Genomic DNA, 14,756 nt, shown 5'->3' with positions numbered 1-14,756 from the left:
ACGCAGCCCGTCTTCCCCAGGAAACCCGGAATGTGCGAACGAGCCCTGAGTCGCCCCCCCCATCCCACCCCCTCCGAGCCCACCCAGGGCCCTGTGCGGGGCTGGGGACGACGAGCACGGCGATCCCACGTGAGGCCGGCCTCGGTGGACATGCGCCAGGCAGGCTGTTGGCAAGAGAGATGCGATGAGGCTCCTGGCTCTCGTCCTGCGAGCGTGCCCACGCGCGTGATTGCACACACACACACACACACACACACACACACAGCAGTGATACTCCCGGGGAGGGGGGGGGAGGGTGAAGTCAGCCCCCTGGCATGCCAGGAAGATGCCCAGCCCCCCCAGGGAGGGGGCGGATGGCTGATTCACTCAAGGAGGCTGGAGAATTTTCCTCGCAGAAGAGAACCAAGTTATGGGGCCGCTTCCTTGCCGCGGCTCCTGGCAAACGGGGAGCATTTAGCCTTGGTTAGAAGGGGGGGGTCTCCTTCCTCCAGGCCTCCAGGTCCAGTGGGGGGCTTAAGCAGGAGGCCCCTTGCCCTGTACCCTGCTTCCCCCAGGAATCTTGGAAGCCTGTTGGAAGCACCCGGATGGGGGCATCGAGTCCCCCCCTTTTGCCACCCGCCCTGGTCCAGTGAATCCAACCCTTATGGATCCCTTTCCATGTTGTGGGCCCTGAAAGGCCCCTGGCATCCCCCCCTGCCACAGAGGGACCCTCGCTCCGCCGAAACCCCCTTCCGAAGCTACGCAGCGCCCGTTGAGGCCAGCAGGCATCCGATCCCCCCTTCCCTCTCTGTGCAGGAGCAGCTGGGACTGACCCCCCTCCCCTTTAACACTTCTCTCCCCCCCCCCTGCCCCCCAGGTGTTCTTTCGGGCAGGGACCTTGGCTAAGCTGGAGGAGGAGCGAGATACGCAGCTGTGCAGAAGCATCACCCTCTTCCAGGCCGCCTGCCGGGGATTCCTGGCACGCCAGCACTTCAAGAAGAGGAAGGTAGGCTGCCTCGGAGGGGTCTCCGTCTGTCTGTCTGTCAAGGGGAGGTTTTGCAGCCCCGGGTTGGGAGGTGGGAGGGGGCTTGGTGCTCTCTGAGCTGGGTGCTTTTGCTGTCAAGACGTTTCGTGACCCAGCTAGGGAACGTCATCAGTGCACGGAGGAGGTTCCCCTAGTTGGCACACGGAATGTCTGCAAGGAAAACCGCCCAGCTCAGAGAGCCCCAAGGACCCCAACAGTCCTCCTCCCCCTCCCTCTCCTCCTCTTCCTCTCTGCAAACCCCTACTCCCTTCTAGCACTGATGTGGTTCCCTAGTTGGGTCTTGAAACGTCTTCGAGAAAACCGCCAAGCTCAGAGAGCACCAAGGACCCCACAGTCCTCCTCCTCCTCCTCCTTCTCCTCCTCCTCCTCCTCCTCCTCCTCTTACTGATTCTCCTCCTCCTCCTCCTTTTTCCCTTCCTCTTCCTCCTCTCCACAACCCCTACTCCCTTCTAGCACTGATGTGGTTCCCTAGTTGGGTCTTGAAACGTCTTCGAGAAAACCACCCAGCTCAGAGAGCACCAGGGACCCCACAGTCCTTCCTCCTCCTCTTCCTGATTCTCCTCCTCCTCTTCCTCCTTCTTTTTCCCTTCCTCTTCCTCCTCCTCCTCCTCTTCCTCCTTTCCACAACCCCTACTCCCTTCTAGCACTGATGATGTTCCCTAGTTGGGTCTTGAAACGTCTTCGAGAAAACCACCCAGCTCAGAGAGCACACAGGGACCCCACAATCCTTCCTCCTCCTCCTCCTCCTCCTCCTCCCTTTCTACTCCTCCTCCACTCCGCAAACCCCACACCCTATTAGCACTGATGTCGTTACCTAGTTGGGTAATGAAATGTCTGTATGGAAGCCACCAAGCTCAGAGACCACCAAGGACCCTGAAGTCCTCTACCCTTTCTGCCTCTTCCTCCCCCTCCTCCTTTCCTTCCTCCTCTCTGCAAATCCCCCTTCCTTCTAACACTGATGATGTTCCCTAATTGGGTCTTGAAACGTCTTCGAGAAAACCACCAAGCTCAGAGAGCCGCAAGGACCCCACAGTTGTCATCTTCCTCCCTCTCCCCCCTCTTCCTCCTCCTCTGTCTCCCCGCCCCTCCTCCTCTCTCCAACCCCCCCCTCCCTCCTAGCCCTGATGACGTTACCTACTTTGGGGTGGGTGTGTGTGAAACATCTGCAGGAAAACCAGGCAGCTGAGAGAGACCCCAGGATTCCTGCGCCCGTTCTCTCTGTGGGCGTGCAGATATTACGTCTTCCTTAAAAGTCAGGCGAGAGAGAAGCGGAGTGAGTCACACATGCACACATAGAAGCACACACACAGAAGCACACTCCTCCTGCCCTCCCCCCCTCCCCTTCCCTGCTGTGTTTACGCCTCTCTCTCTCCTTATCCTAAAATGGGCAGCTTCGCCTCTTCCCAAATAAATCCCGTCCGGGAAAACTAGAACTGTGGGCTCCGTAAGGGAAACCATCTGAAGTAGCAGCCACAGAAACCAGCAGCTTCCTCCCACCCACCCACTCACCCACCCACCCCCATTCCACTTGTTGCCCCCCCCCTCCCTCTCCCCCCCTCGGCCTTGAAAGCCGCCTCTTCAGCTTTGCAACAGGTAGGAAGGGAAATGTGTGCTCCCCGTGCCTCTTCACCATTCTCCGGCAAGGTTATGTGGTGGTGGTGGTGTTGGGGGGGCTGCGTATGCGTGCCTGGAGTAGCCCCTTGTCTGTCCTGGAGGAAGGAAGGCAAGGCAGGTGGGTCTGGGGGCCGTTGGGGGTTGGGGGCGGTGGGTTCACCGTGCAAGGCCCCCCCCCCCTTCATCCCTCTTTTTATTTTATTCGCTTGTTTGGGTAGTTATTACATTTCCAATGCTCCCCTCCGAGGCTGCGCTTACAGATCGAAGGTTTTTGCTCGTTGCAGAAACATGCAGAGTTTTTTGGACAGTGCAACTGTTCGTAAGATTTGTCTCTGGAGATTCTCAGTCCTCCAGGTCACCAACCTATCGGACCTCAGAGACCACTAAATTCATCATTTCAATTCCAATTCTTTTTTTTTTTTTAAAAGATAATTTGGTGCAATATAAAAAATGGCAAAAAGAAATTTCTGCAGAGCACCAGTTGATGACGGCTGCTCCCGGTGATTGGGGCTTTTTTTCCCAAGAGGAAACTGGATGTCCTTGTTGGTCTTTGAAGACGTTTCCCTTCCCATCCCAGAAGCTTCTCCAGCTCTGACCGGATGGAGGGGAATGGAAGGATCGAAACCCCTTGCAGACAGCTGGTCATTTGCATCCTTTTGAGAGGGTCCTTGAGGCCACTTGGAGGTTTATCTCTGTCCTCAGGGTCACCTGAGTGGTGCAAATGGTTCCTGTGGTCTGCAATTCCCCCCTGCTCTGGAAATCCATTCCTTCTCCCACACCTGAATCCTCTGGAAATCCAATCCATAGGAATAGATTTCCAGAGGGGGAAAAAAATGCAGACTACGGGAAGCAGGAGCTCCAACTCAGGAAACTAACTATAGGTATGGAAATTTCACTTGTCCCAAAGGGGCTTTTTTTTCAGGAGGCAACTGGAGTTTCTGGTTTTTCTCTGAAGACGTTTCCCTTCTCATCCCAGAAGCTTCTTCAGCTCTGACCGGATGGAGGGGAAATGAAGAATTTATGCTCCTTGCAGACAGCTGGTCATTTGCTTCCATTTAGAGGGTCCTTGAGGCCACTTGGAGGTTTTATCTGTGTCCTCAGGGTCACCTGAGTGGTGCAAATGGTTCCTGTAGTCTGCAATTTCTTTCCCTCTGGAAATCCATTCCTTATTCCTACACCATTCCAAGGGTCTTCATCCCAAATTGCATTCTTAAAAGAGTAGAGGTTCTCCGTCATCCAGGTCCTGGTGGTCCCAAAGGTGCTTTTTCAAGGGGCAACTGGACTTTCCTATTTTTCTTTTGAAGGCATTTTCCTTCTCCTCCAAGGAGCTTCTTCAGCTCTGACTGGATGGTGAGGAATGGAAGGGATTTCTATTCCTTGCAGACAGCTGGTCATTTGCATCCTTTTAGAAGGTCGTTGAGGCCACCTGGAGGTTTACCTGTATCCTCAGGGTCACCTGAGTGGTGCAAATGGGGGTGGAGCCTTCTTGGAGTGGTTGGAAGGTCTGAGTTGTAGACTGGAGGTAGATGATATCGTATCCCCCCCCTGCCCCTCTGTTGAGAGAGAGAGAGCTGTTCAATTTGAACATAGATGGCCTCTTTGAACCCTCGTTCAAACCAGCCGTCCTCTCTGTCCAAAATATGGGCTTTGTAGTTCTTCAAAAGAGGGGCCTTTGGCTTTGAAATGCAGCTGGAAGTGCTGAATCTATTCCTGATGAGTTTGTTCTCCCATGTTGGGCCATGCTTCCTTCTCTTCCTCCACCACCCAGTCAGAGCGGAAGACGCTTCTCGCATGAGAAGCGAAACGTCTTCAAAGAGACACCAGGCAGTCCAGAAGAGAGGGAAGGAGAGGGAAGGAAGGAAGAGGAAAGGAGAGGGAGAGGAGGAGAGAGGGCAGGAAGGGGCAGAGGAAGAGAGGAGCAGGGGAGAGGAAGGGGAAGAAGGGAAAGGGAAAGGAGAGGAGGAAAGAAGAAAGTAGAGAAGGGAGGGAGGGAGAAAAAGAAAGGAAAGTGGCGGCAGAACAATAGAGGTGTATGGGATGGTAAGGAAAGCAACCCCGATCCTGTATTTTAACCTTTTATATGGAAAAATGAATGTTTAAAAGCGTTAAAATCTGATAAGAATAATAACCATGAGAATCCAGGTCATAAATAGATGGATGGATGGATGGATGGATGGATGGATGGATGGATGGATGGATGGATGGACGGACGGAGAGACAGATAATAGATGGATGGATGGATGGATGGACGGATTGAGAGAGAGGATAGATGGATGGATGGATGGATGGATGGAGGGACAGATGATAGATGGATGGATGGATGGATGGATGGATGGATGGACGGACAGATTGAGAGAGAGATGATAGATGGATGGATGGACGGATGGATGGAAAGACAGATGATAGATAGATGGATGGATGGACGGATGGATGGAGGGACAGATGATAGATAGATGGATGGGTGGATGGATGGATGGATGGATGGACGGACAGATTGAGAGAGAGAGGATAGATGGATGGATGGACGGATGGATGGAGGGACAGATGATAGATAGATGGATGGATGGACGGAGAGACAGATAATAGATGGATGGATGGATGGATGGATGGATGGATGGATGGACGGATTGAGAGAGAGGATAGATGGATGGATGGACGGATGGATGGAGGGACAGATGATAGATGGATGGATGGATGGATGGATGGACGGACAGATTGAGAGAGAGATGATAGATGGATGGATGGATGGATGGACAGACAGATGGAGAGACAGATGATAGATAGATGATAGATGGAGGGAGGGAGGGAGGGACGGACGGACGGAGAGAGAGATGATATAGATGGATGGATGGATGGATGGACAGAGAGAGAGATGATGGATGGATGGACGGATGAATGGAAAGACAGATGATGGATGGATGGACGGACGGACAGAGAGAGAGATGATATAGATGGATGGATGGATGGATGGATGGATGGACAGAGAGAGAGATGATGGATGGACGGATAAATGGAGAGACAGATGATGGATGGATGGATGGATGGACAGATGGATGGAGAGAGAGATGATAGAGAGATGGAGATGGATGGAGGGAGAGAGAAATGTAGCAAAAGAGAACCAGCATGGTCCTCTCTTCAGTTGAGTTCTTCCTTTGGCCTCTTTGAAGTCTTCGGAAACACCATAGAGATGGGTCGAGGGTCTTGGTTTCTGCTCGCACCTGTGTAGGGGAAGGGGCTCCTCCTGACCTAACAGACTTTCCTCCCCCCTCTTGTCACCCCCCCCCCCAAATGCAGATCCAGGACCTGGCCATCCGCTGCGTTCAGAAGAACATCAAGAAGAACAAGGGAGTGAAGGACTGGCCTTGGTGGAAGCTCTTCACCACCGTCCGGCCTCTCATTGAAGTCCAGCTCACGGAGGACCAAATCAGGGCCAAAGATGTGCGTGGGTCTCTAGGTTGGAGGAGGGAGGGAGGCCCCTCGGTTGTGGGTCTGGGGAGGTGGTCTTCTTGACCATTGTTGATCCCTCTGGCCCAATGCCTCTCAACCTTTGGCCAGTCTAAGATGGGTGGACTTCAACTCCCAGAATTCCCCAGCCAACAAGGGTTGGATTGGGTTCAAGAAGAGATTGGGCCTCTTGTTTCTCAGGGATGGCATAAGGACTTTTGCCCTGGGCACGGGAGGGTTGGTCTAGAAGGCCTCCAAGGTCCCTTCCCACCCGAGGATTCTACATCCAGCCATCTGAAAGCGTGCTGGCTGGGGAATTCTAGGAGTTGAAGTCGGAGGGGGATCCAACCTGGAAATAGGGGGGGAATTGTGGGATAGTTTAGTCCCAAAAAATGGCTTTACCTTCAGAGGTTCATGGCTGGAGGTTTTCAAGAAGAGATCGGACGGACGTTTGGCCTAAAATGATTATAAGGTCTCCTGCTCAACCAAGGGCCTGGACTAGAAGGCCTCCAAGATCCCTTCCAGCCCTGGGACTCTAGAGGGAGGGAGGGAGGGAGAAAAGATAGGAATGAAGGAAGGAAAGAAAGAAAGAAGATGAGGGAGGGAAGAGAGAGGGAGGAAGGATGGATGGGGAGGAAGGAAGGAAAGAAAGAAAAAAGATGAGGGAGGAAGGAAGGAAGGGAAGAAAAAGGATGAGGGAGGAAGGAGAGAGGGAGGAGGGTGGGGGAGGAAGAAAGGAAGGAAAGAAAGAAAGATAAAAGATGAGGGACAGAGGGGGAAGGGAAGGATGAAGGAAAGAAAAAAGATGAGGGAGGGAGGAGGGATGAGGAGGAAGGAAGGAAAGAAAGAAAAAAGATGAGGGAGGGAGGAGGGATGGGGAGGAAGGAAAGAAAGAAAGAGGGAGGGAGGAGAGAGGGAGGATGGAGGGGGAAGGAAAGAAAGAAAAATGAGGGAGGGGGGAGAGAGGGATGAGGAGGAAGGAAGGAAAGAAAGAAAGAAAAAAGATGAGGGAGAGGGAGGGAAGGATGAAGGAAAGAAAAAATGAGGGAGGGAGGAGAGAGGGAGGAGGGTTGGGGAGGAAGGAAAGAAGGAAAGAAAGAGGGAGGGAAGAGAGAGAGAGGATGGAGGGGGAAGAAGAAGGAAGGAAAGAAAGAAATAAAATATGAGGGAGGGAGGGGGAAGGAGGGAGGGAGGAAGGAAAAAGGATCCGAAGGAAGGAAGAATGGAAAAAAGTGAGGAAGGAAGATGAGAAAGTTAAAGTGAGGGGAGGGAAGGAAGGAAGGAAAAGAAAGATAGGAAGGAAGGAAAGAAAGATACAAAGGGTGGAAAAAGGGAGGGAGGGCGGGCGTGTGGGCAGTGTGTAGAAACTCCTCCGAGGAAGATCCAACTGGGAGTAAGGGGAGATTTCTTGGCCATCGGAAGAATCAATCCTTCCAGAAACTCGGGATGCTCTGTCCCTGGAGCTCTTCAAGAGGAGACTGGGAAGGCCTGGGGCAGGGGGCTGGTCTAGAAGACCTCCAGGGTCCCTCCTTCCCAATCCAGGGCTGCTCTCGAAGCCCCCTTCCCCTTCTTCCTTCTTCAGGAAGAAATCCAGCAGCTGAAGGGCCGTTTGGAGAAAGTGGAGAAGGACCGGAACGAACTGCGGCTGAGCAGCGACCGCCTGGAGGGCAAGGTGAGGCCTCGAAACCCCCTCCCCTTTAACTACAGGCGGTCTTCGACCTACGACCATTCGCTTAGAGTCCGTTCAAAGTTGCAACAGCACTGGGAAAAAAAGCGACTTACGGCCGTTTTTCACACTTAACGGCCATTGCAACATTCCCTGTGGCCGCGTGACTGAAATTCAGACCCTTGGCCACTGACTCACATTTATGACGGTCGCGGGATCCCCTTTCGCGACCTTCTGACGAGCGAAGACAATGGGGGGAGCCGGGTTCCCTTAAACAGCTGTAATGATTCGCTCTACTGCTGCGGCAAGAAAGGTCGTAAAACGGGGCAAAACTCCGTTTAACCCCGGTCTCGCTTAGCGGCAGAAATGTGGGGCTCAGTTGTGGGTCATAAGCCGAGGACTGCCTGGGTTTAGGACGTAGTCTCGAAGCATCTCTTCTTTTTTTTTGAAATATACTTTTTCATTTTCCATTTTCATAACATAAAATCACATGTATATTATTACGTAGCCAATATCCTATTGTATTAAGTAGTAATTACATCAGTTCCTCTTGTCATCAACGCCCAGAAAGATAAAAACCCATTATTAGCTCTTCTGCTCTTCATACACCTCTTTCTTCTGCCTCTCTCCTACCTCCTTTTTCCCTCCATCATCCTTTTCTACTCTACTTCCCCTTCCTTTCTCCTTCTCCTCTCTCTTCATTCCACTCCTCCTTATCCTCCTCATCTTCCCCCCTTACCCTCTCTCCTATCCCTCTCTTCCTATCTTTCTTCTCTCCTCTGTTTCCCACTCTTCCTCTCTCCTATCCCTCTCGTCCCATCTTTCTTCTCCCTTCTGTTTCCCACTCTTCCTCTCTCCTATCCCTCTCTTCCCATCTTTCTTCTCTCCTCTGTTTCCCACTCTTCCTCTCTCCTATCCCTCTCGTCCCATCTTTCTTCTCCCTTCTGTTTCCCACTCTTCCTCTCTCCTATCCCTCTCTTCCCATCTTTCTTCTCTCCTCTGTTTCCCACTCTTCCTCTCTCCTATCCCTCTCGTCCCATCTTTCTTCTCTCCTCTGTTTCCCACTCTTCCTCTCTCCTATCCCTCTCGTCCCATCTTTCTTCTCTCCTCTGTTTCCCACTCTTCCTCTCTCCTATCCCTCTCGTCCCATCTTTCTTCTCTCCTCTGTTTCCCACTCTTCCTCTCTCCTATCCCTCTCTTCCCATCTTTCTTCTCCCTTCTGTTTCCCACTCTTCCTCTCATTGGTATATTTCAGCTTCTGAGCAAACTCCATTCTATGTTGATGGTATTTATGCTTCTATATCAATATACTTAACCTATCTTAGTTTTAAAGAAAAAATAAGAGAAGACAGTATACATGTGCAATCATATTACTTTAAAATCGAAGCATCTCTTCAAGGCTGATGAATTCATGAATTTAATTTATTGATCTTTCTCCTCTGAAATCAGAGCTAATTTTTTTTTCCAGATATGGTCCCTTTAAGAGGAGTGGACTTCAACTCCCAGAATTCCCTGGATGGGGTTTATATTCTTATAAGCTGCCTATAAGCCACCAAGGCTGAGCTGGTCAGCCATATGGATTTTATAACCTAAGTCTTGTAAATAAACAAAATGAATACATTCTGTGCCTAAGTAGCAAACGAATAATTTCCGTAAACAAAGCCAATGAATTTTTATAAATAAATTCTATAAATAGATAGTCAATCGGTCAATACATTCTATAAACAAATAAATTAATAAATAGGAAATAATACTATAAATAAATAATTTTCTGCAAATAAATAAATTTTAGAAAGAAGAAAAAGAAAGAAGAAAGGAAAGAAAAGAAAAAAGGATAGAAGGAAAGAGAGAGGAAAAGAAAGAAAGAAAAGGATGAGAGAACGAAATTTTATGAAGCAAGAAATTTGTATAAAGAAAGGAATGAATAAAAGGGATCCTTACATTAACCCAGTCTGTCCTTTCAGGCCAGTGGCAGGGAGTTCCACAGAGCCAGATGTTGGAGGGGCAGAGGGCCGATTCTCTTCGGAGGGAAAGGAATTCCAGGGGGGGTGCTTCCATTCCCACCCCCTCCCCACTTTTGACCAGTCTTTGGTGTCACACCCCCCTCCCCCTTTCAGGTCGCAGAGTTGACGTCGGAGCTAACGGACGAGAGGAACACAGGAGAATCGGCTTCCCAGCTTCTGGACGCGGAGACGGCCGAACGCCTCCGGGCAGAGAAGGAGATGAAGGAACTGCAGGTCAGCCGAGAGGTTCAGGGTTTGGGGTTGGATTCACAAGTGACCCTTAGGTTGCCTCTGGAACACAGGTAATCCTCGATTCACGACAGTTCGTTTAGTGACGGTTCAAACTTACAACGGCATCGGGGAAAGAAGTGACGTATGAAATATACAATACCAAAAGCAGGTTTTCCAACGTGGTGGAGAGAATCCAAGCGAACACAAGCAGAGGAGAGAACGGTTTCAGTTCAGAGCAGCGGACTAATTTTCAGCTCAGCACAGATTTAGAGCTACAGAGCTAAGCCACGCCTAGGCTCCAGGCTGTTTCAGCTCCCATTGGCTGACCTTGTTACTACCTTATTTTTCGGAGTATAAGACGCACCTTTTTCTCTCAAAAAAGAGGCTGAAAATCTGGGTGCGTCTTATAGACTGAATATAGCAATTTTTTCCCTCCCAAAACCATGCCCCTTTTGCAAAAAGGGATGTGCAGAGCCTCTAGAAGGCTTTCAGAGAGCTCCTGGGGGCTGGGGAGGGCAGAAATGACAGGCCGTTTTTTTGCTCAATTTTGCTCCCCAACCCCCCAGCTCCCAGGAGCACTCTACAAGCCTCCTAAAGGCTATCTATGCCCTTTTTTGGGGGGGGGGGGGAAACAGGCCCGTTTTTGCGAAAAACTGATCATTCTTGGGAGGTTTGCAGAATGCAAAAACTTTTTTTAAAAATTTGCCTCTTCAAAACCTTGGTGCGTCTTTTTTTGAATTAATAAGTTTTAATAAGTTTTACAATTGTATACCTTTCCCCTTCCCTCCCCCCCCCCACCCAATCCCACATCCCCTCCCCCCCCAACCTCCCAGAGCAAATGAAGGGTATAAACATTTAACAATCATACACTAAAATAAACTAACTAACTTTAGCGTCGTACCTTCGCTTATACTTTAACTCCCCTTTTGTAAAGCTAACTTTAGATAAATTTTAACATTCCTTGTTCATTCGTTCATATGCTAACTGAAATTTCTTAGTCCCATATTTATTTTGAATATAATCAGCCCATCTTCTCCATTCCAGCTTGTATTTCTCATCTGAGTGGTCCTTAAGATATGATGATATTTTAGCCATCTCTGCTAAGTTTGTTACTTTTAACGTCCATTCTTGAATAGTAGGCAAATCTTCCTTCTTCCAGTACTACGCCACCAACAATCTTGCTGCCGTTGTTAAGTTCAGAATCAAATTAATCCTTGGTATTTGTTTCTGCCTGGCAATCCATGGTGCGTCTTATACTCCAAAAAATACGATAAGCCCTATTCCAGTTCTAGGAATATTCACTGACCAAAACGTTTGCCATGGCTTTTTATAGCCTGACCAGCCAAGGCAGATCCTTTCTTTACACCCCTTATGCAGCTGAAGTTTAGTTTAGTTTAATTTAGTTTAGTTTAGTTTCGTTTCGTTTCGTTTTATTGATCTTGTATGCCGCCCACTCCCAAAGGACTCCGGGCGGCTTACAATAAAACAAGGGAAGGGGATAATACACAAAACAACATATTAAAAAACACAACAGTCACAATTTCCGAGGGGCTGGATATTTCGAAAGCCCCCCAGCCTGCTGGAGCAGCCAGGACTTAACGGCTTTGCGGAAGGCCGGGAGGGTAGTGAGGGTCCGGATCTCCACGGGGAGATCGTTCCAGAGGGCTGGAGCTGCGACAGAGAAGGCTCTCCCCCGGGGAGTCGCCAGCCGACATTGGCTGGCAGATGGAATCCGGAGGAGACCTAACCTGTGAGATCTAATCGGTCTATGGGCTTCGCTCCTCCCTTATCTAATCCTTCTCTCCCTTAATTCCCCAAGGCCATTCCCGCCTGCCTTTATGGAGGGGCTGGGATTGCAGCTCCTATAATCCCCCTCCCCTTTCCCAAATTGGGGAAGTCTGGCTTAATTCACAGTTTGGTTTTTTACCCTGGTCTCTGGCCATACTTTTGAAGCTATACAGGTAGTCCTCGACTTACGGCCACAGTGACTGTTCCTAAGCACGGCACCGTTGTTAAGTGAGCTTTGCCGCATTTTACGACCTTCCTCGCCACAGTTGCTAAGTGAATCACTGCCGTTGTTAGGTTAGTAACACGGTTGTTAAACAAATCTGGCTCCCCCCCATTGAGTTCACTCGGCGGAAGTTTGCGAAAGGGGATCGCATGAACACCCCCCCCCCCCGGGACACTGCGACCGTCATAAATGTGAGCCAGTTTACCAAGCGCCCGAATTTTGATCTTGTGGCCACGTGATCAGGTGCCACAGTCATAATTGTGAAAAACGGATCCTAAGTCCCTTTTTCCTTTGTAAACCTTTGAACCGTCACTAAGCGGACTGTTGTAAATCAAGGACTACTCATAGTCATGGCAGCAATGTTGCTAGCAAGGGTGTTTCCACCTGTAGCGTATCCAAAATGGAAATAGATGTCTTGAAACAAGTTTTTTTTTAATATTTTAATATTTGTGCTTATTTATCAGCACAAATTTTATATATATATATATATATATTAGATTTTTTACAACCCCTGGTAAGCCCCAATCATGGGAGGAAGCTAACTGCTTCCATCATCTGTCAATCGGCTCGTCACAAGAGTCCATCACGACAGAAACCCAATATTTTTACTGTTGCCTTTGTTATATTTGTGTTTTTTTGTTTTTTTTATTTGTGCTGATAAATAAATAAAGGGAGACTGGGTACTTCGAATCCCAGTAAGGGTATGGCTAGCTGATGAGAGCTAAATAGCTTCAAATAGATCTATACTAGTCTCCCTTTATTTATTTATCAGCACAAATTAAAACACACACACACACACACACACACACACACACACACACACACACACACACATATATATATATATATATATATATATATATATATATATGTTGTATTTGTGCTGATAAATAAATAAAGGGAGACTAGTATAGATCTATTTCAAGCTATTTAGCTCTCATCAGCTAGCCATACCCTTACTGGGATTTGAACCTGTGCTGTATTACATATTAGGCAGATGTGTTAACCACTAAGCCACAGAGTTCTTCTCCTTATCAGCTGAGCCAGGGAGAAAGGTATATATTTAAAGTCATACATACATAATATACACACATATATATATATGTGTGTGTATGTATGTATGTATGTATGTATGTATGTATAGATAGATAGATAGATAGATAGATAGATAGATAGATAGATAGATAGATAGATAGATAGATATAGATATATTTAAAACCAACAAAAAGAAAACAACACATATAAAAAACTTTCCTACATTTCGTCAAGCGTGTCGTTTGGTTACAAACTTTTGTGCCTCAGTTTTTAGAATTAAAAATAAGATCACTGGTTATCCATCAAACATAACTAAATACATCCTTATCATTGAGCATTATGTGTTCGTTACCACTAATATTAATCATCCACAGAGTATGCAATACTTATAGTGTAGCATATTCAACTCCAGAAATAGTTTCCTATTGCTAATCCAAATAATTATTGAACATCTCAATTCATATATGTATCAATTTTTCATTACATCATCATTAGTCCATTTAACATATAAAAATCTTACCAGTATAACATGGCCGATGCTTACAATTATACATAGGATTCAAATCATCCCATTCTTGTACATTGAATACATTATTGTCCTTTATATATCATATGATCAAACACTCTGGCAGATGTTTCTGGTAGTACATTAATAAACAATTTCATTTCCAGGTTTGAGAAGCAATATTTTAAAAACCCTTAAGAAAATTGGCCCATTTCTCACCTGGTTATGCTCAATGCTGCGCCATGGGCTCCTGGAAGCACATTTTGAGCTTGGCGGATGCAACACACTTTGGCAGAAAGAACGATAAAATCACAACACTCAATTCCTCCTCTCTCCGGGGCCGGTCCAGCCTCAGCTCCGAGTCATTGGTCAACACCATCCTGCGTTCGATTAAACCATAGTATGGTTTTCAAATTTTGGCCACTTCTGGACATCAAAGCTCAGAATTCCCCAAGCAGCTGGGAGTTGAATTCTGGGAGTTGACATCCACAAGTCTTAAAGTGGCCAAGGTTGAAGAGCTGTGGGCTAAACCAGCGGTCACCAATTGGGGGTCCATGGACCACTGGTGGATCGCGAGAAAATTTTGATGGTCCGCAGAAAAATTATTTCCATTTTTCATATTGCACTAAATCAGGGGTCCTCAAATTACGGCCGCTGGGACGGATACGTGCAATGAATGTTTGTGTTGCTGCAGAGAGTCTCCCCCTTTCGGGTCTTTTTGTGGGGGTCGGAGGGGGACAGAAATTCCCACTTGGGGTCTGCTTCAGCCTCCTGGTGGGGGGCTTTGGGTGAAGGCTGGAGGGAAGAGCCGCTGGTGGCGAAGAGCCGGAGGGCCTCGTTCCAGTGGGACTGTTATCATGGCCTGGAACTGGCTGACCATCTCAGCCCGGTGAGCCTCCAGGCGCCGGCACCTAGCCTAGCACTCCCGCAGGTCTGCCCTCTGCTTGGAAAGCCTATGCTCCTAGTCCTCAGTGAGGTGCTTCTGCTGAGCCTCCTTCTCGGTCAGATCCAATTTGAACTGAGCTGTTGTGCCAACTCTTCCTCCTGGGGGCTGCTCAGCTCCAGCAACTGCTCCCTGTTGGGGCCCTAAGGAGCCCCGGGTGGGCAGGCGAGGAGGGGCTGGGAGGGGAGGGGCGAGCAGAGGCTGGCGAAGCGCCCCTTGATGTGAGTGACATTGCATTGGCCACACCCACCCAGTCACATGTCCACCTAGACACACCCAC

General features: G+C 48.8%; 1 protein-coding gene across 1 annotated transcript in view; it reads left to right on the top strand.

Moving 5' to 3' along the window:
• Window positions 1-817: 817 nt before the first annotated feature.
• Window positions 818-14,756, top strand: part of LOC116523395 (unconventional myosin-XVIIIa-like) — a gene marked incomplete at its 5' end in the record, with an annotated part of 35,785 nt that continues 21,846 nt past the window's right edge. The window contains 4 exons of the mRNA XM_032238497.1: window positions 818-985; window positions 5,933-6,076; window positions 7,665-7,754; window positions 9,866-9,985. Of these exons, the coding sequence (XP_032094388.1) occupies window positions 818-985; window positions 5,933-6,076; window positions 7,665-7,754; window positions 9,866-9,985 (522 nt within the window). The remainder of the gene's footprint in view (window positions 986-5,932; window positions 6,077-7,664; window positions 7,755-9,865; window positions 9,986-14,756) is intronic.

Source organism: Thamnophis elegans, unplaced genomic scaffold (assembly GCF_009769535.1).
Source record: "Thamnophis elegans isolate rThaEle1 unplaced genomic scaffold, rThaEle1.pri scaffold_250_arrow_ctg1, whole genome shotgun sequence".
Taxonomy (NCBI): Eukaryota; Metazoa; Chordata; class Lepidosauria; order Squamata; family Colubridae; genus Thamnophis; species Thamnophis elegans.
This window is presented reverse-complemented; position numbering and strand designations above follow the sequence as displayed.